General features: G+C 40.3%; 1 protein-coding gene across 1 annotated transcript in view; it reads right to left on the reverse strand.

The window, feature by feature from the left end:
- The window catches only part of LOC126281771 (FAM172 family protein homolog CG10038), a 254789-nt gene that overhangs the window by 152011 nt on the left and 75775 nt on the right, over positions 1 to 27003 (reverse strand). Inside the window, exon 4 of the mRNA XM_049980968.1 lies at positions 26711 to 26849. Within this exon, the coding sequence (XP_049836925.1) occupies positions 26711 to 26849 (139 nt within the window). The remainder of the gene's footprint in view (positions 1 to 26710; positions 26850 to 27003) is intronic.

Genomic DNA, 27003 nt, shown 5'->3' on the forward strand with positions numbered 1-27003 from the left:
TATTGAATTTAATTGATGAAAGGAGAAAATATAAAAATGCAGTAAATGAAGCAGGCAAAAAGGAATACAAACATCTCAAAAATGAGATCGACAGGAAGTGCAAAATGGCTAAGCAGGGATGGCTAGAGGACAAATGTAAGGATGTAGAAGCTTATCTCACTAGGGGTAAGATGGATACTGCCTACAGGAAAATTAGAGAGACCTTTGGAGAGAAGAGAACCACATGTATGAATATCAAGAGCTCAGATGGCAATCCAGTTCTAAGCAAAGAAGGGAAGGCAGAAAGGTGGTAGGAGTATATAGAAGGTTTATACAAGGGCGATGTACTTGAGGACAATATTATGGAAATGGAAGAGGATGTAGATGAAGACGAAATGGGAGATACGATACTACGTGAAGAGTTTGACAGAGCGTTGAAAGACATGAGTCGAAACAAGGCCCCCGGAGTAGGCAACATTCCATTAGAACTACTGACGGCCTTGGGAGAGCCAGTCGTGAAAACCTCTACCAGCTGGTGAGCAAGATGTATGAGACAGGTGAAATACCGTCAGACTTCAAGAAGAATATATTAATTCCAATCCCAAAGAAAGCAGGTGCTGACAGACGTGAAAATTACCGAACTATCAGTTTAATAAGTCACAGCTGCAAAATACTAACCCGAATTCTTTACAGACGAATGGAAAAACTGGTAGATGCGGACCTCGGGGAGGATCAGTTTGGATTCCGTCGAAATGTTGGAACACGTGAGGCAATACTGACCTTACGACTTATCTTAGAAGAAAGATTAAGAAAAGGCAAACCTACGTTTCTAGCATTTGTAGACTTAGAGAAAGCTTTTGACAATGTTGACTGGAATACTCTCTTTCAAATTCTGAAGGTGGCAGGGGTAAAATACAGGGAGCGAAAGGCTATTTACAATTTGTACAGAAACCAGATGGCAGTCATAAGAGCCGAGGGGCATGAAAGGGAAGCAGTGGTTGGGAAAGGAGTGAGACAGGGTTGTAGCCCCTCCCCGATGTTATTCAGTCTGTATATTGAGCAAGCAGTAAAGGAAACAAAAGAAAAAATTGGAGTAGGTATTAAAATTCATGGAGAAGAAATAAAAACTTTGAGGTTCGCCGATGACATTGTAATTCTGTCAGAGACAGCAAAGGACTTGGAAGAGCAGTTGAACGGAATGGACAGTGTCTTGAAAAGAGGATATAAGATGAACATCAACAAAAGCAAAACGAGGATAATGGAATGTAGTCAAATTAAATCGGGTGATGCTTAGGGAATTAGATTAGGAAATGAGACACTTAAAGTAGTAAAGGAGTTTTGCTATTTAGGAAGTAAAATAACTGATGATGGTCGAAGTAGAGAGGATATAAAATGTAGACTGGCAATGGCAAGGAAAGCGTTTCTCAAGAAGAGAAATTTGTTAACATCGAATATAGATTTATGTATCAGGAAGTCGTTTCTGAAAGTATTTGTTTGGAGTGTAGCCATGTATGGAAGTGAAACATGGACGATAACTAATTTGGACAAGAAGAGAATAGAAGCTTTTGAAATGTGGTGCTACAGAAGAATGTTGAAGATTAGGTGGGTAGATCACATAACTAATGAGGAGGTATTGAATAGGATTGGGGAGAAGAGAAGTTTGTGGCACAACTTGACTAGAAGAAGGGATCGGTTGGTAGGACATGTTTTGAGGCATCAAGGGATCACAAATTTAGCACTGGAGGGCAGCGTGGAGGGTAAAAATCGTAGAGGGAGACCAAGAGATGAATACACTAAGCAGATTCAGAAGGATGTAGGTTGCAGTAGGTACTGGGAGATGAAGCAGCTTGCACAGGATAGAGTAGCATGGAGAGCTGCATCAAACCAGTCTCAGGACTGAAGACAACAACAACAACAACAACAACAACAACAACAACAACAACAACCCTGTATTCACCTGACCAAAAGTCTTGTTCCTCCTGCCACCGAACTTCACTAATTCCCACTATATCCATCTTTAACCTATTCATTTCCCTTTTTAAATTTTCTAACCTACCATCCCAATTAAGGGATCTGACATTCCATTCTTCGATCCATAGAACACCAGTTTTCTTTCTCCTGATAATGATGTTCTGTTGAGTAGTCCCTGCCCGGAGATACGAATGGGGGACTATTTTACCTCCGGAATATTTTATCCAAGAGGATGCCATCATCATTTATCCATACAGTAAAGCCGCATGCCCTCAGGAAAAAATTATGGCCGTAGTTTCCCCTTGCTTTCAGCCATTCGCAGTACCAGCACAGCAAGGCCGTTTTGGTTAGCGTTACAAGGGCAGATCAGTCAATCATCCAGACTGTAGCCCCTGGAACTACTGAAAAGGCTGCTGCCCCTCTTCAGGAACCACATGTTTGTCTGGCCTCTCAACAGATACCCTTTCTTCGTGGTTGCACCTACAGTACAGCTATCTGTATCGCTGAGGCACGCAAGTTTCCCACCAACGGCAAGGTCTATGGTTCGTAAGGGAATGGGAGGGGGGGGGCAGACATCAATACGGTAATTGAATTCTTACCGTACCCGTCCCGGCATGGCATCATCGACTGTGGCAGTTGCTTCCCATATTCTCTCCTGGAGCTCTGATACATCACATGGTAGAGGCGGTACATACACCAGATCTTTAATGTGTCCCTATAGAAAAAAAGTCACACGGAGTGAGATCCAGGGACTGGGAAGGCCATTTCATGAAACAGTAGCATGACCAATCCATCAATGCGGTAGCTACGTGTTCAGGTCCCCACGAACTTCACGATGAAAATGGGGTGGAGCCCCATCCTGCTGAAAGGTGAACGGAGAGTCCTATTGCATTTGAGGCATCAGCCATTGCTGCAAATGTCCAAGTAGGAATATCCAGTGACAGTGCTCTCAGCGAAGAAGAAAGGCCTGTACAGTTTTCGACATGACAAGGCACAAAAAAAGCTCTGCACTAGCTCTAATTTGAATGGTTTCATAGACAGCTTCTAACACAGGACTTTCCACACTATCGCTGGAGCTATTTCGAGTTCATGGGACGCACAATGCACCGATTTCTTTGGACTACTTATGAATGTCTCTCGTGTGCGCTCCACATTCACCTCACTCACACTAGGATGTCCGCTTCTCTTTGCCAGGCACAAGCAACCCGTTTTAACGAATTTGTTGCGCCAGTGGTAAATGGCCTTCCTTGTTGATGGCTTCTTACTGTACTTGGTTCTAAACATCTGTTGAACAGCTGTGGCACACTTGATTTTGTCGAACTCCAACACACAGAAAGCTCGCTCCACACCTGAACTCGTCATGTTTGCGACTAGCGCTGACTATCGGCAAATTACCAAAAAAAGCTGTGGCAGTATATATGGAAAAAAAACAACTTTCAGGGTGACATATGTATAATATCTGTAAAATGTTTGGTTCTTGTGTAATAAATAATTGGAAGTGTTCCCAGAATTTCTGTACACCCTGTATTTTGGCTGACACTCATCTCAGGGCATTATGAGGGTATTGGAAGGCCTGGTGGAGAATGTGGTTGAACTTTTCAATTCCATGGTGATATTGGGTGATCAGAGAAGTACAGGTTAGTGTCTGGTTAATAAGTTTACTGATGGCAGAGGAGCAGATGGCACAGGAGATTTGTTTATGGATGAGCTTGGTAAGATACTGTGACAGCAACAGCTCTCATTAGGCTCGTCACTATACTTCAACAACTCCTGCTTTCCACTGCTGATGCGCCACCCATAGGTGGCAAGGCTGTAAGGAAAAGATTTTTTGACACCAACTTGTTTCTGACAGAGTGGCTATTGAGAGAAACTAGTTCACACACATTTTAAGCAACAATAGTCTAGCCCAGCCCAGTGAACACAATGAAGAGTTGAGTTCCAAAAATAATGGTATATGTGGATGACTTGTTGAGAATAACTAAATCATGGGAAGAACATTGTAAGCCGCTTAACAAATTGTCTCAAAATTTTTAGAGGAGGGGAAAAAAAAAGAAAAAAAAAAGGCGGCATGACACTTCGTCTTAAGAAGTGCGAGTCTGTTCAAAAAGAGAGAAAATTTTTAGGTAGAATTTTGTCCATTGCTGGTATTGGAGTTCATTTGGAAAAGATGAAAGTGATCAAGGAATGACTATCTCCAACACATTGGAAGAAAATATGTTCTTTTCTACATCTGTGTAATTTTTTAAAAATTTTATGTTGACACAATTTTTAACAACCCTAGTTTAAATAAATTATTGGGTCCTAATGTAGCTATTAGGACAAATGAGTGTCAAAAGGCTTTTAATGAATTTAAGGAGGCTTTGACGGACAGGATTTTACAGCATCCTGATCTCAGCCAGTCATTTCCTTTAAGAACTGATTCAAATGGATACATACATACATACATAAATCCTTGCTCCATATATCATGAATACAGCATTTCGTAATGATGTGGAATGTGTCACTTTAACCTAAGTTTTCTTAACACAAAATAGTAATAATAATAATAATAATAATAATAATAATAATAATAATTATAATAATAATAATAATAATTATTATTATTATTATTATAGTTACTACCTCATATCTAAGAATTCATCTATTGGATAGAAGGAGTTGTCATTCAGAAATTCTTTACACTTGCTTTTAAATATTGGTTGGCTATCTGCTTGTGTCAGACTTTTAATACCATTTGGCAAATGACCAAAGATTTTTATGGCAGCATAATTCACTCCTTTTCTGGGCCAAAGTGAGATTTAATCCAGAATAGTGAAGACTATCCATTTTCTAGTGTTGTAGCTATGCACTTTGCTGTTATTTTTGAATTGAGATGGGTTATTAATGACAAATTTCACAAGTGAATATGTGTATTGCGAAGGTACTGTGAATATCCCGAATTCCTTAAATAAATGTCTGCAAGGTGATCTCGGGTGGGCTCCAGCCATTATTCTGATTACACACTTTCGTGCAATGAATACCTCTTAATGATGAATTGCCCCAAAATATGTTGTCATTTGAAAGCAGTGAATGATAATAGGCATAGTAGGCGAATTTACTGATATGTTTATCACCAAAATTTGCAATAACACTAATAGCATAAGTAGCTGAACCTAACCGTTTCCGCAGATCAGATCATCGATGTATTTCTTCCAATTAAATTTCTCACCAATGCACACACCCAGAAATTTTGAGTATTCTGCCTCAGCAAGAAACTTCTGTTCATAGTCTATATTTATTAATGGTGTTATGCCATTTACTGTACAGTATTGTGTAAGATGTGTTTTCTCAAAATTTAGTGAGAGTCCATTTGCAGACAACAAATTAATAATTTTCTGAAAGATATTATTTGCAATTTCCTCAGCTGATTCTTGCTTGTTGGGTGTAATTACTATACTTATATAATCATCAAAAAGAGATAGCTTTGCATCTTCAAGAATATCGAGTGGCAAGTCGTCAATATATGTACTAAGAACAATAAGGGACCCAAGACTGAACCCTGTGGGAACCTTCTGCATTCTTCCAGCTATGTATGAATTAAACTGTTAGTGCATTGTCCCACTCATACCACAATACTTAAGCTTGTGTTGTTGTTTGTTGTGGTCTTCAGTCCTGAGACTGGTTTGATGCAGCTCTCCATGCTACTCTATCCTGTGCAAGCGTCATCATCTCCTAGTACCTACTGCAACCTACATCCTTCTGAATCTGCTTAGTGTATTCATCTCTTGGTCTCCCTCCACGATTTTTACCCTCCACGCTGCCCTCCAGTACTAAATTGGTGATCCCTTGATGCCTCAGAAAATGTTCTACCAACTGATCCCTTCTTCTAGTCAAGTTGTGCCACAAACTCCTCTTCTCCACAATTCCATCCAGTACCTCCTCATTAGTTATGTGATCTACCCATCTAGTCTTAAGCATTCTTCTGTAGCTTCTATTTTCTTCTTGTCTAAACTAGTTATCTTCCATGTTTCACTTCCATACATGGCTACACTCCATACAAATACTTTCAGAAACGACTTCCTGACACTTAAATCAATACTCGTTGTTAACAAATTTCTCTTCTTCAGAAACACTTTCCTTGCCATTGTTAGCCTACATTTTATATCCTCTCTACTTCAACCATCATCAGTTATTTTTCTCCACAAATAGCAAAGCACCTTCACTACTTTAAGTGTCTCATTCCCTGATCTAATTCCCTCAGAATCACCCGACTTAATTCGACTACATTCCATTATCCTCATTTTGCTTTTGCTGATGTTCATTTTATACCCTCCTTTCAAGACACTGTCCATTCTGTTCAACTGCTCTTCCAAGATCTCTGCTGTCTGTGACAGAATTACAAAGTCATCGGCAAACCTCAAAGTTTTTATTTCTTTTCCATGGATTTTAATACCTACTCCGAATGGTAGAGCTTTGTCAGGACTGGCTCTCCCAGGGCTGTCAGTAGTTCTAATGGAATGTTGTCTACTCACGGGGCCTTGTTTCGACTTAAGTCTTTCAGTGCTCTATCAAACTCTTCACGCAGTATGATATCTCCAATTTCGTCTTCATCTACATCCTCTTCCATTTCTATAACATTGCCCTCAAGTAATCACCCTTGTATAGACCCTTTATATACTCCTTCCAACTTTCTGCTTTCCCTTCTTTGCTTACAACTGGGTTTCCATCAAGGCTCTTGATATTCATACAGGTGGATCTCTTTTCTCCAAGGGTCTCTTTAATTTTCCTGTAGGCAGTATCTAACTTACCCCATGTGAGATAAGCCTCTACATTCTTACATTTGTACTCTAGCCATCCCTGCTTAGCCATTTTGCACTTCCTGTTGATCTCATTTTTAAGACGTTTGTATTCCTTTTTGCCTGCTTCACTTACTGCAATTTTGTATTTTCTCCTTTCATCAATTAAATTCAGTATCTCTTCTGTTACCCAAGGATTTCTACTAGCCCTCATCTTTTTACCTACTTGATCCTGAGCTGCCTTCACTGTTTCATTGCTTAAAGCTACCCATTCTTCTTCTACTGTATTTCTTTCCCCCATTCCTGTCAATTGTTCCCTTATGCTCTCCCTGAAACTCTGTACAACCTCTGGTTCTTTCAGTTTATCCAGGTCCCATCTCCTTAAATTCACACCTTTTTGCAGTTCATAACCAATAGATTGTGGTCAGAGTCCACATCTGACCCTGGAAAAGTCTTACAATTTGAAACCTTGTTCCTAAATCTGTCTTACCATTATACAATCTATCTTATACCTTCTAGTATCTCCAGGATTCTTCCATGTATACAACCTTCTTTCATGATTCCTGAACCAAGTGTTAGCTATGATTAAGTTATGCTGTGTGCAAAATTCTACCAGGCAGCTTCCTCTTTCATTTCTTACCTGAATCCACATTCTACTACTATGTTTCCTTCTCTTCCTTTTCCTACTGTCGAATTCCAGTCACCCATGACTATTAAATTTTCGTCTCCCTTCACTACCTGAATAACATCTTTTATCTCATCATACATTTCATCAATTTCTTCATCATCTGCAGAGATAGTTGGCATATAAACTTGTACTACTGTAGTAGGCGTGGGATTCGTGTTTATCTTGGTCACAATAATGCGTTCACTATGCTGTTTATAGTAGCTTACCGGCACTCCTATTTTTTTATTCATTATTAAACCAACTCCTCCATTATCCCTATTTGATTTTGTATTTATAACCCTGTATTCGCCTGACCACAAGTCTTGTTCCTCCCTCCACCGAACTTCACTAATTCCTACTATATCTAACTTTAACCTATCCATTTCCCTTTTAAAATTTTCTAACCTACCTGCTCGATTAAGTGATCTGATATTCCACACTCCAATCCATAGGACACTAGTTTTCTTTCTCCTGATAACAGCGTCCTGCTGAGGTGTCCCCGCCCGGAGATCCAAATGGGGGACTATTTTACCTCCGGAATATTTTACCCAAGAGGACGCCATCATCATTTAATCATACAGTAAAGCTGCATGCCCTCGGGAATTCAGCCATTTGCAGTACCACAACAGCAAGGCCATTTTGGTTAGTGCTACTGGGCCAGATCAGTCAATCATCCAGACTGTTGCCCCTGCAATTACTGAAAAGGCTGCTGTCCCTCTTCAAGAACCACACGTTTGTATGGCCCCACCAATGGCAAGGTCCATGGTTCATTGGGGGGGGGGGGGGGAGGAGGGGGGGGGGGGGGTACTTAAGCTTATATAGAAGAATTTTATGATTCACACAATGAAAAGCCTTTGAGAGATAACAAAATATCCCAATGGGTGATTTTCAGTTATTCAATGCATTTAACATTTGATCAGTGAAAGCATATATAGCATTTTCTGTTGAATAGCCTTTCAGAAAAACAAACTGACATTTTGTTAGTACTTCATTTTTACAAATATATGATGATAGTCTTGAATACATTACTTTTTCTAGAATTTTGGATAAAGTTGTCAGAAGTGAGACTGGGCGGTAGTTGTTAGCATCAGATTCATCCCTTTTTTATGGAATGGTTTAACAATAGTGTATTTCAGTCTACCTGGAAAAATGCCCTGTTTCAGTGAGCTACTACATATGTGGCTGAGAATCCTACATTGGTTGGGAACAAGCTTTTAGTACTACGTTGGAAATGGCATGAATTCCATGTGAGCTTTTACTTTTGAGTGAATTTATTACTTTCCTTATTTCAGTAGGAGAGGTGGGTTGAATTTCAATTTTATCAAATTGCATAGGTACTGTATCTTCCACATACTGCCTTGCATTTTCTAATGAATAGCTGGATCCTATTTTCTCTACAACACTTAAAAAATGATTATTAAAATGTTTTCTACTTCTGGCTTCTTGTTAACAAACTTTTCATTGTGTTTGATAGAAATACAGTCCTCCTGTGCTCTCGGTTGCCCTGTTTCCCTTTTAACAATATTCCAAATTGTTTTAATTTTATTATAAGGTGTGCTAATCTCAGACATAATGCACATACTTCTGGACTTTATAACAACTTTTCTTAACACAGTGAAGTAGTTTTTGTAATGTTTCACTGTTTTGGGATCATTCCTCCTCCTAGCTATAAGATACACTTCCCTTTTCTGTTTACAAGATATTTTTATCCCTTTAGTAAGCCATGCCTTTTTACATGGTTTCTTACGATGATATTTCACTGTTTTCTTAAGGAAACTGTTTACAAATATTCTCACAAAGGTATCATGAAATAGGTTAAACTTGAAATTAGCATCATGTTCCCTGTATACCTCATCCCAGTCTAAGTGTTGCAAGCTCTCCCTAAAAGTTTGAATTGTTAAATTGTTAATTGAATGCTCTAATTTGGAGGACTGTTTTGCATTACTGTAGGCAGCTATATCATATACTGTAACTAGCTGTGCTTCATGATCAGACAGACCATTCTTAAACATGAAAAGTTTTTATTTGACTAAATTTATCCTGGTCTATGAAAACAGTATCTATCAGTGTGCTGCTTTCCTGTACCACCCGAGTAGGAAAATCAATAACTCATGTCACATTGAAGGAACCACGTAATACTCCAGTATCAGGCTTTCTATCAGGCTTTTTCAGAGAATCTACATTGAAATCCCCACAAACAATAATTTGCTTTCCTCTGTCTGACAGATAGCACAACAAAGAATTCAAGTTTTTCAAAAATAGTTGACAATTCCCCAGTGGGGACCTATACATGGCTACAATTATGAAAGTGCCATTATTTAGTTTAAGCTCACATGCACATGCTTCTATATGTTACTCTATGCAAAATTTTTAGTTTCCAAATTTTTCACACTATGACAGATTTTAACATATATGGCAACTCCTCCTCTTTCCATAGTGTCTCTACTTACATGTGCTAAAAGCTTATATCCACCTACATTGACCATTTCCATACCTGTGACTATTTGACGTTCAGACAGGCATAGTACATCTGTTCCACCCTCAGATTCTAAACCTACGCATACAAGAAGCTCGTCTAATTTGTTTTTTAATCCCTTGATATTCTGTTACAACATATTAACATTATTTTTCACTGTGCTTTTATGTGAATCTTGTGACATACTAACATTACTTTTCACTGTACTATTAGAAGAATCTTGTGATATTTTCACATCTCTAGTATCTGCCTGTCTGAACTTCTTATGAAGCCTAATTTCTATCAATGTAGGATGATTGGGCATTGACCTTAGCCTAAAAAAGTACTCCCATGAGTTTCAGTGTACAGAACCCCTGAACTGACTTTCCTATGACAGCTCAAACACTTCTCACTCAGGGTTATTTACCATATTTTTACAAAATTTATCCAGGCAATAACAGTAATATTCTATTAACTACAGATCACAAGAGCCACTAAAGTTATGTGAAACACTAATATATGTGTAAACTATTAACATAGTAACATAATGCAGTTAAACTAATGTCAAAAATCAGTATGACATTGGAGTGGAACTGTTTCAGAAATATGGTGAAGAAGATAAGGAAGATCACAGAACAATAGCTTTTGCCAGCATATCATTAACTAGGTATGAAAAGAATACAGTGTGACTGAACGAGAAGCATTGGCAATAATTTGGGGATTTAAAAAGTCTACAGGTTACCTGTTGGGGAAATGAACAATCTTTCACACAGACTACAGTGTCCTTACATTTTTGAAACAAGTTAAACTAATGCATTCACATTTAATACAGTGGACAATGTTTTCTGCAACAATTTCAGTTTGAAATCAAATATGTCAAGAGTATTCAGAATAAGATGGTAGATGCTTCATTCAGACTGTCAATACAAGGAAGTGAAGAAATAGGAGATGATATGGAGGAGGAACAAATAAAACTGTTTTACATAGAGGGAGATCAAGAAGAGAAGAAAATTGAAAGTATATGCAGAAAATTGATAAAGTATCAGAGTCAGAATGAGATATGGAAGTTGATAAGAAGAATGGTGAAAATAAATTGTCCAAATATTACAAGGTATACGGTGGGATACTGTTCAGGTGAACCAATGAAAATCCGGGAGACTTAAAAGTTATACTGGCCCAGTGAGAACACAGATGAGATAATCTATTACATTCATCTGAGTTTTTGACATGTAGGTGCTAAAAAGTGTACACAAAAGTTAAGAGAGTGCGTGTTTTGACAATATGGCAAAAAGGGTGAATAACTGTATTAAAACATGCGAGGAGAGTCAAAAGTCAATGTTAAAATCGTATGTGCAGACTTCCCAAGCAAAATGTGAAACTGAGAGATTTAGTGGAATCGTTGGCAGCAGATCTCTAACGCCCTTTGCAAAGACAAATGGAGGTTTTGCTTATATTTTTGGAGTGTTCAAGGTGTTCTCTAAATTTACAAAAGCTGTATCCTTTATGGAAAGCAACTAGTAGAGAAATCAGCACTAAGATAGAACACAACTCTATGTTTTGCGAAACTTAGGAAACCTAAGCCCGTATTTTCTGATAATGAATCACAATTTACCTGTAAGAAATGGAAGGAGGACCCTGCCAACCATGGCGTAACAGTGATATACACTTCAACTTTTCATCTGGTAGGAAATCTTGCAGAACAGTATATGAAGGAAGTCAGCAGGCTACACCGTACATACTGTGGCAATAACCAAAGTTCATGGGGTGATATTGTTTGGAGACATTAAAGATGTGGTGAATAATGAAAGGTGAGAGAGCTTTGAATTTGGTGGAGGAGAATATATCTTTCCCTCCTAAGAACGAGTTAAGTTGGGGCGAGAAAAAGAAGAGAATGAGAGAACTGGTACAGAAGAAACTGTTACATGATGATAAACTAAAAGATGTTGATATTAAAGTTGAGGACCTACTAGTACATAAAAGAAAGCAAAAGAAATAAATAATTAAGTATCGAAGTTTTTTTGAAGTGTAAAAAGAACCATTTAAAGTAGCCGGTATATCTCACCCAAACACATTCTCTTTGTTCTTCTAATAATTTTTCGGTGTGCAGCTGGATCCCATCGACATTCTGGCACGACATTTTGACCCAGAGACGTCCAGCCACCATCAGGTGAATAGACAAGTACTGAAGACCACAGGTGCATTCACAGTATTTATGCTGAAACTCATACATGCTATATGTGCTGGTGTCTTTCAGTGCATGTGTCAGGTGATGACATACATGGGATAACTGACTTGTATGTGCTACCCTCAGTGGTGGAAGTGAGAGATGAGCTAATCACAGAGTATCGAATGACCCCGTCGATTCTGCTGTGGTTGGATAATTTTAATTATAGGATTCCAATTTTTATCTGGCTGAAAGCCGTTGTCACGATTTATAAGATTATCAGCAATAATTATTTCCACTGATGCTCTGATTACTGAATCCCAAAAACTGGAGCCAGAATTTTTGTCCTATTGTATGCCATAGAATGTCCCATGGAAATACAGTGTTCTGCTACTGCTGATTTAATGGTTGCCGAAGACAGTGTTATCTTTAATGTTCTGTACAACACTCTTGGACAGTTCATATCGTCTGGCCTATATGTGCAGCACCACACTCACAGGGAATGTTCTAAGCACCCATTTCATTCAGTTTTAAGTCGTCTTTAACAGATCCAACCATGGCCAAGCTATTTGCTGATGGATAAAAGATATCCTTGAGCTTATTTTTGTTACACAATCTGCCTATTTCAGAACATACATTCCCAGCATATGGAAGGAACACAATTGATTTATAGTCATCATCAGTGTCTTCAGTACATTGCTTCTTGATATTATAGCTGTGCATGGCCTTCCTTATTTGGCATGACGTGTAGCCATTTTCTTTAAAAATGTTATCCAAGTGTTCCAATTCTGTGTGGAGGTTTTCATCATCCCATAATATGTGTGCCCGATGTATTAAATGCGGGGTGATGGCACCTAGATGCCTAGAGATATAGATCAGTCTGTATGGGTTTTCTGTACTCAGGATGTCCCAGTGACCCAACATCCTTACAGTATACCAGCATGTCCAGATGAAAACCTCCATGCAGAATTAGAACACTTGGATAAAGTTTTTAAAGAGAATGGCTGCACTTTATGCCAAATAAGGAAGGCCACGCACAGCTATAACAACAAGAAGAAATACTTTGCGGACACTGATAATGACTATAAATCAACTGCGTTCCTTCCATTTGTCAGGAATGTGTCTCCTAAAACAGGCAGATTGCTCAGGAAAAATAAAATCAAGGTTATCTTCTGTCCACCAGTGAAGAGCTTGGCCCTAGTTGGATCCATTAAACATGACTTACAACTGGAAAAAGAGGGCATTTACAACATTCATTCACTGCGAGTGTGGTGCTGCATACATATAGACCAGACGACATGAGCTGTCCAGGAGCATTGTACAGAACACGAAAGATACACTTGTCTTTGGTGACTGTTAAAATCAGCAGCAGCAGAACACTGTATTTCTGTGGGACCCACAATGGAACAAAAATTGTAGCTCCAGTTTCCAGTTTTTGGGATTCAGTAATCAAAGAATCAGTTGAAATACTTCTTGCCAATAATCTTATAAACCGCCATGACACCTCTCAACAGAATAAAAATTGGGATCCTATAATTAAAATTATCTGGCCACAGTGGAATCGGTGGTGTCACTGAATACTCAATTATTAGATCATCTCTTAACTTCCACCACTGAGCATACACAAGCCAGCTACCCCACGCATGTCACCACCTGATGAATGCACCAAAAGACACCAGCACATTTTGCATGTGTGAGATTTGGCATTAATACCGTGAATGCACCTGCGCTCTTCAGTAGTTGTCTACTCACCTGGAGATGGCCAGATATCTCTGAGCCAAAATATTGTGACAAAATGTCAATGGAAACCAGCCATTCACCCAAAAATTATTAGAAGAAGAAAAGCACTGGGGAAGTGTCAGAAGCTATATTTTATTTGGTTTATCCAGAATTGAAGAAGAAATCTGCCCTTAAAAATGTAGTAGAGCGTAAGTCTTACAAAGCAAGAATGGCACCAATAAAAACTGTGAATGTAATGAATGCAATAAATTCTCAATGCAAAACTTGGAATGCAGGAGGAGAAATGAATAGAGGTGTTGTGAGCATGTAATTTCGTTTTTTGAAGTATAAAAGTGAAAGTTTCATTTCTAGAAATGGAATCCCCAGGTAGGAATATCGACAATGTAGGAAAAGATAGATTGCTGCTACCGTAATAAAGACACATTAAGTTGCAGACAGGCACAATTAAAAGACACTTGCATGTAAGCTGTCAGCCACTGCCTTCATCAGAAAGAGAGAATTCACACCATTCATTCACAGTAGCAAGCACACCTCACGCCAACTTTGGCAGTTTGCTTTGAGCTTGTGTGTAAATGTCTTTTAATTGTGCCTGTCTGCAGCTTAATGTGTCATCTTTATGGTAAGTAGCAATCTATCCTTTTCTACATTGTTGAAAGTTTTAATTCTATAAGTTTGCAAGGCCATTAAAGGCAGAAGATATTTCATAGTATGGTGGATGTTAATTTAAAAGTAGTACAATGTTTATAAATTTGTTTACAACAAGAAAATGGAGAAATAACACTAGGAAAAGTAGCAACAGAAAAGAGTTAGGTTAAGCTGTAAATAGAATTGGAATTTGTGAAAATATGTGTTATAACGTCAAGCTGAACACACATATTTCAAAAATGATACAACACATGTAAGTCACAGAGCAAGTAGACAAAGTAAGACATGTGTACACGGAAACATTCAAATCAGCACTGAGTCCAAGTCTAGCGGCCACTGGCTGGCTGGCTGGCTGGTTGCTTAGGTGGCGCGGCTGCTGCATGGCTGGCAGACAGCGCTGCACATAGCGGACACGCATAACTGCACGGCGGCACTTTGAAAGATCGGCGAGTCACAACACTTTTCCCCCCTTTGAATTTTTTGCACTGGTCTTGATGGAGGTGGCCTGTAGATTGATAACGTCCATAGGTGTTGTTTGACTGGCAGTAAAGTCTCGAGGAGAAGGCTTCCCGTATGGATGGAAGTGTCACCGATGATAACTGGTCGAGATGACAGGAGACGTAGGGGTCGAATCTGTTGGGGCTCCGTGCACCTATCTGCCTGTTGTGGCAAGTCTGGTTGTTATAACAGGAGATATGGGCGATGTGTCAGCGTCCATAGGAGAAGAAAGAGAGTAGAGTTGCTCCTACAGATGATGGTCATCCGGTTCCTGCATGGGCACGTCTCCCGGTGGCGTCCATTCTTGTGCTGGTACCGCGATGATGGTGAGAGGGCTGCGTTGTGAGTAATGAGAGATGCTAAGATCCCGAGCATAATGTAGAGCCAAAGGTGGTGTAGCGGCGTTCAGAACTGGCGTTGCTGGCACACGAGGCCGAAGCTGGTCCGAATGATGTACTGCATCTCCATCTGGATTTCATACAGGCGTCGGCCAAGGTGACATAAGATGTGGCCAGGACTCCATTTTGGGTGCCTGCCATATCCCTGTACCCATACAAGGTCGCCGGCAGTGAACCGGCCAAGTGAAGGCACCCGCGGCCGTGACGTGGGAGGCTGCAGAAGATGAAGTAGCTTGCGGGGCTGTGGGCCATGTAAGAGCTCAGCCGGGATGTGGTCGCCCATGGGGGTGAAACGGTAAGAAGCAGGAAATTGGAGAAGTGCATCATCAGCAGCAGAAGAAGTCAGGAGTTTCCTCATTTGAGCCTTAAATGTGCGGACCAGTCGTTCAGCCTCACCGTTTGACTGTGGATGGAACGGAGGGGCTGTGACATGCATGGTGCCATGACGGGCACAAAAATCCTCAAATTCAGAAGAGGCAAATTGCGGACCATTATCAGTAACAAGAGTAGAGGGAAGTCCTTCCAAAGAGAAAATGCGAGCTAGAGCATTTGTGGTTGCTGCGGTAGTAGGTGACGTGCAACGGACAATGAAAGGAAAGTTAGAGTAGGCGTCAATTATGAGTAGCCAATAAGTACCTAAAAAAGGTCCCACGAACTCAGCATGAATACACTCCCAGGGCTTCTCAGGCGAAGGCCATGGTGACACAAATGACTTCAGGGTGGCGGCCTGTGACGCAGTGACCATGTGTTCGATTTCAGAGTCGATGCTGGGCCAATACACATGACAGCATGCCAGAAATTTCATGCGAGAGACACCCCAGTGCCCTTGTTGAAGGAGGTGCAAGACCAATGCACGCAAAGACACAGGTACCACAACACACGGCGAAGCATTGTCAGTGGAAAGGAGAATAACACCATCCCTAGGCTGTGAGGCGGTAGTGCAAAGCATAGTAGTTCCGCAACAGATCAGAAGTCTTAGCGAATGGACGATCTGGCAAACCCTTCTGAATACAGCATAAAATCCGGGAAAGGGTAGGGTCAGAACCTGTAGCAGCCGCCAGCTGGTCCCTGGTGATAGGGAACCCGTCCATAACCCGCTGCTTGGCAACATCCAGGTGGAATCACAAAAGTGTGTCCCTATCGAATGCCAGATCAGGACCCATGGGAAGGCGAGACAGTGCATCAACATTTACATGTTGAGCTGTCAGCTGGAAATGAATCTCATAATTGAAACGAGACAAGTAAAGAGCCCAACGCTGGAAGCGGTGTGCAGCCTTGTCGGGAAGTGACGATGGATGAAACAAGGAAACCAGTGGTTTGTGATCTGTAACAAGATGAAATTTGGATCCATAGAGAAAAACACCAAACTTATGAAGAGCATAAATAATGGCCAAGGCTTCTTTTGCAATTTGAGAATACTTTTGTTGGGCATCTGTGAGCATTTTGGAGGCATAAGCAATGGGTTTTTCAGAACCATCAGAAAAACGGTGCACAAGGACTGCATCGACCCCATATTGAGAGGCGTCCATGGCAAGAACAAGATGTTGGCCAGGTCGATAAGTAGCCAGGTACGGGGACTGTTTCAGCATAGTCTTCAATTTCTGGAAAGCCGCATCGCATGACGCGGACCAGTGAAAGGGCATGTTTTTATGCAACAGGCGATGCAACAGCTGAGCCATCGAAGCTGCAGACGGTAAAAACCTATGATAGTATGCTATTTTCCCCAAGAAGGCCTGCAGTTCTTTAACAGATGTAGGGCAAGGAAGGGCATTGATCGCAGCGACAATTTGCTGAAGCGGACGAATACCATCCCCAAAGAGTTGGAACCCCAAGTATGTGATAGATGCCTGAAAAAATTGTGATTTCTGCAGATTACACTTAAGACCGGCAGTCTGTAAGACATGAAAAAGTGTGCAGAGATTCTGAAGATGTTTGTCAGTGGTGGAGCCAGTGATAACAGTGTCATCCGTGTAATTGATACACCCTGGGACAGGGAGCAATAATTGTTCCAAGAATCGCTGAAAGAGAGCAGGGGCGCTGGCAACCCCGAATGGCAATTGTTGGTATTGATAGAGGCCGAAAGGCATGTTAAGGACCAGAAACTGCCGGGAAGCAGCATCGAGAGGAAGTTGATGATAAGCTTCTGACAAGTCAATTTTAGAGAAATACTGGCCTCCAGCAAGTTTAGTGAACAATTCTTCAGGTCGGGGCATAGGGTAAGAGTCAATGAGGCATTGAGCAATTACAGTGGCTTTGAAATTGCCACAGAGACGAATATCACCATTGGGCTTAGCAACAACAATGACAGGGGAGGACCACTCACTGGAAGTGGCAGGAAGCAAGACCCCTGAAGCAGTGAGACGATCTAGGTCCCATTTGACCTGATCACGAAGGGCCACAGGAATGGGCCGAACCCAAAAAAACTTACGCCGAACAGTGGGTTTGAGTGTGATATGAGCTTCAAAGTCGTTTGCACGGCCTAACCCAGGAGAAAAAAGGGATGAAAATGTCATCGACAAGGAATCCAATTGAGCATAAGGAATGGCATCAGAGACCATATTGACAGTCATCTATGGAGAACCCAAAAACGCGAAAGGCATCGAAACCAAAAAGATTTTCCACATTACTATGGTCGACCACAAATATAGTAACAATGCGAACGACGGATTTGTAAGATACCTAAGCATTAAATTGTCCCAAGAGAGAAATCTTCTGTTTATTGTATGTCTGTAATTGCCCAATGACAGGTGATAAGACTGGAGAACGCAACTGAAGATACGTCTGAGAATGGATGATAGTGGCAGCAGAACCAGTATCCACCTTCATGCAAACATCCTGACCAAGGATTTGGACAGTGAGGAATAACTTCCCCGAAAGGGAAGAAGTACCATTGACAGACAACACAGAAGCAGAATCAGAATAACGGTCATGAACATCAGGTATGCGGTCGGATTTGCAAAACAGATGACACATGACCCTTCTTTTTGCAATTGTGACACACGGCCCAACGTTGGCGACAACCCTCCTGTGAATGTTTCATAAAACACTGCGGACATGAAGGAAGTTGCCGGTGGTTTTGCTGCAGTTTCTTAGAGGTTCGTTTACAGTTAGGCTGAGGCTGCGCTTGGGAGCATACTGCGGCCACGTCGGCTGTCGGGGACATGCTGCATGCGTCGTCAACAGCACACAGAGGTTGTATTTTCCCAATGTCACCCTACGCCTCTATTTGCGCTCCAGCAGCACGAGAAATTTCAAACAACTGCACAATGGATAGGACTTCATCTAGAGTTGGATTTGCCAACTGAAGGGCACATTGCCTAACTTCTTTGTCGGGCACCGACCGGATAATGGCATCCCATACCATGGAATCAGCGTAGGATTCTTTGTGAACTTCAGTAACAAATTGACACTTTCTACTGCGGTCGTGAAGTTCAGCAGCCCAAGCACGATAGGATTGATTCGGTTGCTTTTGACAACGATAAAAGGCAACACGAGAGGCTACCACATGTGTTTGCTTTTGAAAACAGACGGACAGAAGTGAGCACATTTCAGCAAAGGACAAAGATGCAGAATCTTTCAAAGGAGCCAACTGCGACAACAACCGATACATTTGAGGTGAAATGCATGAAAGGAACAGAGACTTCCATGTTTGTCTGACCATGACATGAAATGTCAAGAAGCACTGTCAAAGACGTTTTTTGTAATCAGACCAGTCCTCCGTCGTCTCGTAGTAAGGACGAAAAGGAGGTAACAACGAGAAATGTCCCGCATTGGATGCCGTGACGAAATCACAAATCGCCAATATGAGAAGCGTTTGCTGTTCAATGAGACCTTGCAATAGTTGCTCTAAAGTAGCCATGGAAACCTGTGGGTCAATGATGAAAAGGAAAAATCCCATCCTCGTCGCCAATTGTTAGAACGTCAAGTTGAACACACATATTTCAAAAACGACACAACACATGTAAGTCACAGAGCAAGTAGACAAAGTAAGACATGTGTACATGGTAATATTCAAATCAGCACTGAGTCCAAGTCTAGCGGCCGCTGGCTGGCTGGCCACTTAGGTGGCGCAGCTGCTGCATGGCTGGGAGACAGCGTTGCATGTAGCAGACGCGCGTAACTGCGCAGCGGCACTTTGAAAGATCGGCGAGTCACAACATGTAATTTTCAGTTGATTACAAAGGTTAATAATAAGAAATAGGTTGAATGACTACCTGTATATGAACAAAGTAACAACAATGATTTCCATAACACTTCTACTTAAAGGAATAAGTAAAAGGAAACAGAGACTTTGTACATGAGGAATTAAGAAATGAAAACTTACATAAAAGGACTAAAACAATAAGAGACAGAAAGGTGGTTATCTGGGATTCTATGTAAATTATTATTATATTATATTGTATTCCAGTGAAAATAGATGAAATTAGTTCTTTTGCAGACAGTGCCATGTTATTTCTGTTATTGATAGGATAATTTAGAAATTTAGGAGGAATGGAAATTACATTCTTATGTTTATCTCTCGTAATGACAACTGGTAAGCAAGTTTGGTACAAGCTCAAAAGATGATAGTAGTTTTTAAGTTATGATGGCTTACATGAATACAAACAACGTATTTCATTTGTGTCTGAGACATTGTATCATAAGAAGTTTGAGAGAACATCTCATGATAAAATGGAGGCACATGTGAAAATAACACTACAGACATACATAGGTTTTCCCCCTTTTTCTATATTTCCTTTTACTTATTTCCTGCTTTATTTTCATCATACACTGAAAGGGTGTCATTGTACTCAGAATCTTTGAAAGTGTTATGTCAACCAAGATATACGATTGGTGTAGAATCATATCAATAAGTCAACAGAAAAAAATGTTCAAATGTGTGAGAGATCTTATGGGACTTAACTGCTAAGGTCATCAGTCCCTAAGCTTACACACTACCTAACCTAAATTATCCTAAGGACGAACACACACACACCCATGCCTGAGGGAGGACTCGAACCTTCGCCGGTACCAGCCGCACAGTCCATGACTGCTCGGCTAATCCCACACGGCTCAGTCAACAGAGAAAGCATCAAGGAAGAGTTGGGAGTGAGAAGAACAGAGTGGAGGTGACAGTCATGCCACACATGGACTGCTACACATAGTGTTTGTGACCATGTTCATTGTTGCATGCTGATAAATAAACTGGGATTAACTGTGCAAACACCAAGCATTTCTGTAAGATTCGCAAGAGGTACCCATCATCAAGGAGCTCAGGAAGACAATACCAATTATTGGATTATATGCTCAAGAGTCATGGAGTAATGACGTGGACGTCGATGACTCGCTCACAGCATAGCTAATTGGAAACTGTTCTGAAGGAGCATTGCCTAAGACACACCGTGATCCACATTGTCCTAATCGGTGATTTAAAAACTCTTTATACAGTAACAACACTATCTTTTCTTGGTCATTCATTTTATGTATTTGTAAACTGTCATATTGCTATTCAGTTTTATTTTCAATATAGTTCAAAACAGTAGATAAAATTTAGTTTCAATAATTGAATTATTTCTTTTCATATCATATTAACTCTGCAAACCCATTATTTTTGCAGATAGTAGCTAACAATACTAATGAGATAAAAGCTAAACAGTTTTGTTTCTTTTCATCTGCTTTTAATTGCCAATGTTTCTTTATTTATGTAGTTTGTGAGTGTTTATCCACCTTTGTATGTTTTATTATTCTGCATTTAATCTCACGTAAGTTCCTGCATTGTGTTGTTGAAGTCTGTGCACTGTGCATTATCCGCCATTATGTTAAAAGGTGGACACACACCATGAGTTTCTGTTCCTTTAGGAGAATATTTTAACAGGTGCGATCTGTTTGATTTGGGCTAACGGGTGATCAATCGTAATGTTATAGTTTCTGAGTAATTACTTCCATGCAAGAGTGTAATGTTCATTTAAATTTAGAAAAAGTGGAGTATTCCTGTTTTTAGTTATCTTGAAATTTCCGGTCGCAATAAATTTAAGAGAGACAAATCAAGGTATTGTCAGTCCAACTATTTGGACACTGTCATTTCTAGCTCAGTTGATGTTTGAGGAGGTAATGTTTTGGTCGATACAGCTACAGTTTGTGATACCACTGACCTGTTATCTTCACATTACATGCATGAGGATATGGTCAGGAGCAATGACAACAATTTCAAACCAACGCTTTTTTAGTAAAGCTCCATTTATGAAGAAAGCTACTGGAAGATAAATATTATTACACAAAATGTTAATTATTGGATGTCTAGTAATCATAAGTGTAGTCTCATTATCTACTGTGTCAAATAGTATAATAACTATTTTCTCTACATTATAGTCACAAGTTAATGAATAACTACTGGTGTTCCATCAGGAAAGTTCCAGGGTGTTCAAAGGGACAGTAAACTGAGATTGTACCAACATGTGAATTAGTTAACCAAAAATCTAAGTTCTGTTTGCTTCTCATTATGTTGACCTGCAGGCAGAGTTCATACTTCATGTAATTTTATCACTTATTACATGGCACAGAGAGAAGAAGGAGAAAATGGGCAAAGAAAGGGAAGATGAGGAGAAGGACAGGGAGAGGGGGAAGAAGAGATGACATGGAAAGGAAGGAGGAAGAGAGAGAGAGAGAGAGAGAGGGAGGGAGCAACAAGAGATGAACGGTGGGGGAGAGTAGCAGATGGACAGAGTGTGGGGCAAGAGGATACTGACTAATAACAGAACTAAAGTACATACATAAGTGGGCAATGATAAGTATTCAGCTACATTTGACATCGAGTGTTGCATATCATATTTCTATTAAATTAATAAGGAAATCTTAGCAACTTTTACAAAACATGAGATAAGATAAAAAGGTAGGGCAATATCCAGATGTGAACTGTTACCTTTTCCTTCACAGTTCACAAGTATCGACTATGCTATGGTCCTAAAATGACAGCAGCATCTAGTTATATGTTACACATTTTATACAAATGTCTAAAGGTTGAAACCAGAGATTTCCATATTTGATACTTAACTATAACAAATTGTACCAAAAATGAAACACTTTTGACAAATCATCACTGCACCATAGCACTGAGTGGCGTACTTTCATAGTATGCATGTTATCATACAAAAAACATCAAATACGAGTAGCCTTTAACTATCAATATTTAGTTTACTGTCACTTTATTATCACCAATCTCACAAAAAAGACATATTTTAAAGACACTCTCAGCATGCTGATGCTTTGAAGCAGCTTATATTCATAGCAAAGATGTTATAACAAAAAATCCACTTGATATAAGTTTCTAATTCAAATGGCTTAATCCCATATGGTGCCTCCTAAGTTCTGCTTCTAAATAAAAAAAAACCTGTGTCATGTCACACTGGCCTCACTACTCCAAATCCTCATCCTCATGAGAGAGAGGGGAGAGAGAGGGGAGAGGAGAGAAACAATCATGGTAGCAGTGAGAATAAAATATGACTTGGTAAACTGATAGTTGGTGTGCTAAATCACTGGGCTGCACCACTTACTTCATCAATGTTGCTAAAAAAAAATACCTCACTCTGAACTCTAAAGTTTGTAGAGGTTGTTTTCTCTTTTCTTATTGACCACTGTGGTCACACATTCCAGAAACTTGAAAGGGGCATCTTCCCACTTCCATTAACACATGTTGAGCCAAATCAGTGAGCTCTGTCCAGGGCCCTCCTCTTCTGAGTATGTTATCAACACAACAGGAAATGCATTCCATATATCAGACAAGAGAAACTCACATAATTGAGTAGAATGAAAGTACACTATCGAGTCAGATACAGCCAAGAATTATGAAGGAAGCAATATTAAAAGGGATACATTTAAATACAAAACAACCCCACATAGAATTTTATAACATCACTAAATCTCACATTAAATTCCTTTGGCAAATATCACACAGCTTATTAAAAAGCTCTTTCTACAGACCTGTTCAAGACATTATCCCAGTGAAATCTTGGTTCCACAAAACCAACTATAGCGAAAAAAGTGTCTCAAGCTTAATATGGATGAGGCTAAATCACGAGAATTTTCCCAAGCATTTTTACTGTCTTGGACTTCATGAAGAACCTTACTGTGACTGTGAACATGGAGCAATTGTCAATGTCACCCAACCCGAACTTGCTCGTAGTTCTATAGAGAATTATGCAACAAGAGCTAAAGAAAAGAATAATTAAGGAAAATGCAACCCTCCCTTTTCCAGCAGCATTCTATTCTGATAAAAAATAGTTGTTGTCTGTGACCTAGACATGAACTATCTCTCAAAGCTAATTTATATATTTTGTGCATATTAATAAACAGTACCTGAAGACATAGATATCAATTAATGCAAAAACAATGGATCTGAACAACTTGTAAAATTATTCTCAGCATGAAATTTTCACTCTGCAGTGGAATGGGCTCCGGTACGAAACTCCCTGGCACATTAAAACTGTGTGCTGGATCGAGACTCGAACTCGGGACAGAGGCCAAAGGTACCAAGTTCAAGGTTCAGTCTGGCACACAGTTTTAATCTGCCAGGGAGTTTCAAATCAGAACACACTCTGCTGCAGAGTGAAACTGTCATTTTGGAAACATCCCTCGAGCTGTGGCTAGGCCACATCTCTGCTGTGTTCTTCCTTCCTGTGTTCTTGCACAGTTTGCAGGAGAGCTTCTGTGAAGTTTGGAAGGTAAGAGGTGAGGTACTAATTGAAATAAAGCTGTGAAGACAAACCGTGAGTTGTGTTTGGGTAGCTCAGTCAGTAGAGTACTTGCTCCCAAAAGGAGAAGGTCATGAATTTGAGTCTCAGACCGGCACACACTTTTAATCTGCTAGGAAGTTTCATTTTGTAAAATTATTATTGCAGTGAAACTGTGGCAGTTAAAGGTGGGATATAAACAATGTTATGAAAAGGGTAGACCGCTACTCACTATGAAGACGATGCATTGAGTTGTAGACGAGCGAAACGAAAAGACTTACACACTTATCTTTTGTCCAAAGCCTTCTTCAGAAAATAAAGGTAAAGACACATATATTCACACAAGCTATCAAACCTCACATAAAAACTGATCAGACTGTCATCTAATGAGGACTGATAGCTAGTCAGACAAATGCACGGTGCATGCAGCATTGGTGAGTGTGCCTTATGTTTGTAGAATGGGGAAGGTGGGCGATCTATCTGAGTTTCACTGAGGGTAGATTGTGATGGTCCACAGGCTGTATGACTTTCGGGTGTTTGAGTTGTGCAGTGGTGAGTGCCTTCAACATGTGGGGAAACCAAGATGAAACAATGCCCACACATTGTGGCATTGGTGGCACCACTCATTACAGATGCTGGACGTCGTATGCAAGGCAGACTGGTAAAAGAGGACAGGTGGCAAACTGTGGCGAAACTAACATCAGATCTAAATGCTGGGTAGAATACAAGTGTGTCTGAACACATACTGCACCAAACACTCCTAATGATGAACCTCCATAGCTGATGACCCATGAGTGTGCCAATGTTAACACAACAACATCGGCAACTATGACTGAAATGGGAATGTGACCATCGGCACTGGATGTTGGCACAGTGGCAGAGCATTGCAGGTTATGATGAATCCTGATAACTTCTTCATCATGCCAATTGGAGGGCGCAAATCTGTCATCTTCCAGGGAACAGCTCTTTGATACCCATACTGCAGGACAGTCACAATCTAGTAGTGGGTTCATTATGCTATCAGGAACATTAATGTGGGCATCCATGGGTCCAGTGAAGCTTGTGCAAGGCACCATGAAGGCCAAGGAGTATCTTACACTGGTTGCAGACCACATACACACCTTCATGACGATGATGTTTCCCAATAGCAGCGGTATTTTTCAACAGGATAATGCACCATGTCACAATGCCAAGAGTACAATGGAGTGGTTCAAGGAACACAGTGGACAGTTCCAATTGATGAGCTAGCCCACCAACTTGCCAGACCTGAATCTGATCAGAGACATCCGATATGTGGTTGAACGTGGCGTCAGACCTCATCAGCCCCCTCCTGAAATTAACAGGAGTTAGGTGTGCAGATATTGTGCTAAATCCCTCTAACGACCTACCAAGGCCTCACTACTTTCCTGCTATGATGCATTGCTGCTGTTATCTGTGTCAAAGGTGGTCGTACCGGCTATTAGGTAGATAGTTATAATTTCGTGGCTGATCAATGTGCATGACGATTCTTTTGAGCTGCTGAGGCCACGAGGCTGCAGGAGAGGGAGTGAGAAAAGGATCAGGGAGTGAGGGAGGGAACAGGGAATGAGGAAAGGAACATGGAGTGAACAAAGGAGAGCAGCAGAGATGGGAAAGGAATATTGGGGTTGGCCGAGAGTAGAGCAAAATTGGGAGAGGGATCGAAAACTGGTTGAGGGTGTAGGGCCAGTAGGTTAACTCATGTTGACGCTGGAATGATTTCATGAGTAGAGAATGTATGGTATGTGTAACTCCCTTCTGAGCATTTCAGAGAAGCTGGTAGTGGAGGGGAGGATCCAGAGGCCTAGGTTGTGAAGCAGCCACTGAAATCAAACATGTTATGTCCAGCTGCATGTTCTGCCACAGAGTGGTCGACTTTGTCCTTGGCTGAAGTGGCTGTTCATCCTGATGGGCAGCTAGTTCGTAGCCATACCAATATTTTAAAAACTGTACAGATTTCAATAGAGCTGGTATATGACAAGGTTACTTTCACAGACTGCACAGCCTCTTATGGGGTAGGAACAGCGTGTAACAGAACTGGAACAGGAAGTGCTGGGAGGGTGGACTGAGTATCACTTGCACCTGTGTCTTCCACATGGCTCATATACATTGCATTTCGACTCAGTAGCTGGAGAGAGCTATCACGTATGCTTGATGAATGCTTGCTTGTATAAATGTATGCGTTTTCTTTTCTTCTCTGAAGGTGGTTTCGGCTGAAAGCTACACGTATAACATTCTTTTTTATTGTGCCTGCCTGCAGCTCAATATGTCATCTTTATAGTGAAGAACACTTTGTATAACACTATTATTAGTGTAGTGATTATGATCTCATCATGTGTTTTCATAGCTATGATTATTTGTTTTACCATAAAAATTGCAAGACAGATTAAAAAGAAGTATTTCTGACTGAGCTATTCAGGCACACCTTCAAAGGCAAGGCTACGGAATGAAGTTCAAGTCTGCCACACAATTTTAATCAGTAAGGAAATTTATATCTTCCTTTCTTTTCTTTTTTTTAAACTGTCATATAAATGAAACACTTTATTTTGCAAAATGTACTTACTTTTTAGATTTCCAACTTTTTTCAGTAACAAAAATGAAATCTCAAAGCGGCCTATGAGGGATAATACAGACACTGCATTTTGAGAAATATGCAGCACAATCACAAGCTTAAAAATAAATGAAGCATACACACCTTTATTTTAACTTCTTTGCCATCAATCTCTCTTGTGTTGTCATTAGTATTGAAAATTATCACTCCATATCCACATTCTATGGCTTTCTTGATATAAGGAATCTGTGTACCAGTTTTAAGACTGTCATTTATTATCAAGCTGGAAGAAAACAAAATTTGCATTGGTTAGTACAGTCAATCTTTTTTTTTAACTGTCATTTATCAGTACATGTAAGATCAGTGGCATCTAATGTTAAAGAAACAAACATAGGAAATGGATAGCAACAAGCCTGTGGCAGGCTGAGGCTTTGAGT

Source organism: Schistocerca gregaria, chromosome 7, assembly GCF_023897955.1.
Source record: "Schistocerca gregaria isolate iqSchGreg1 chromosome 7, iqSchGreg1.2, whole genome shotgun sequence".
Lineage (NCBI taxonomy): Eukaryota > Metazoa > Arthropoda > Insecta > Orthoptera > Acrididae > Schistocerca > Schistocerca gregaria.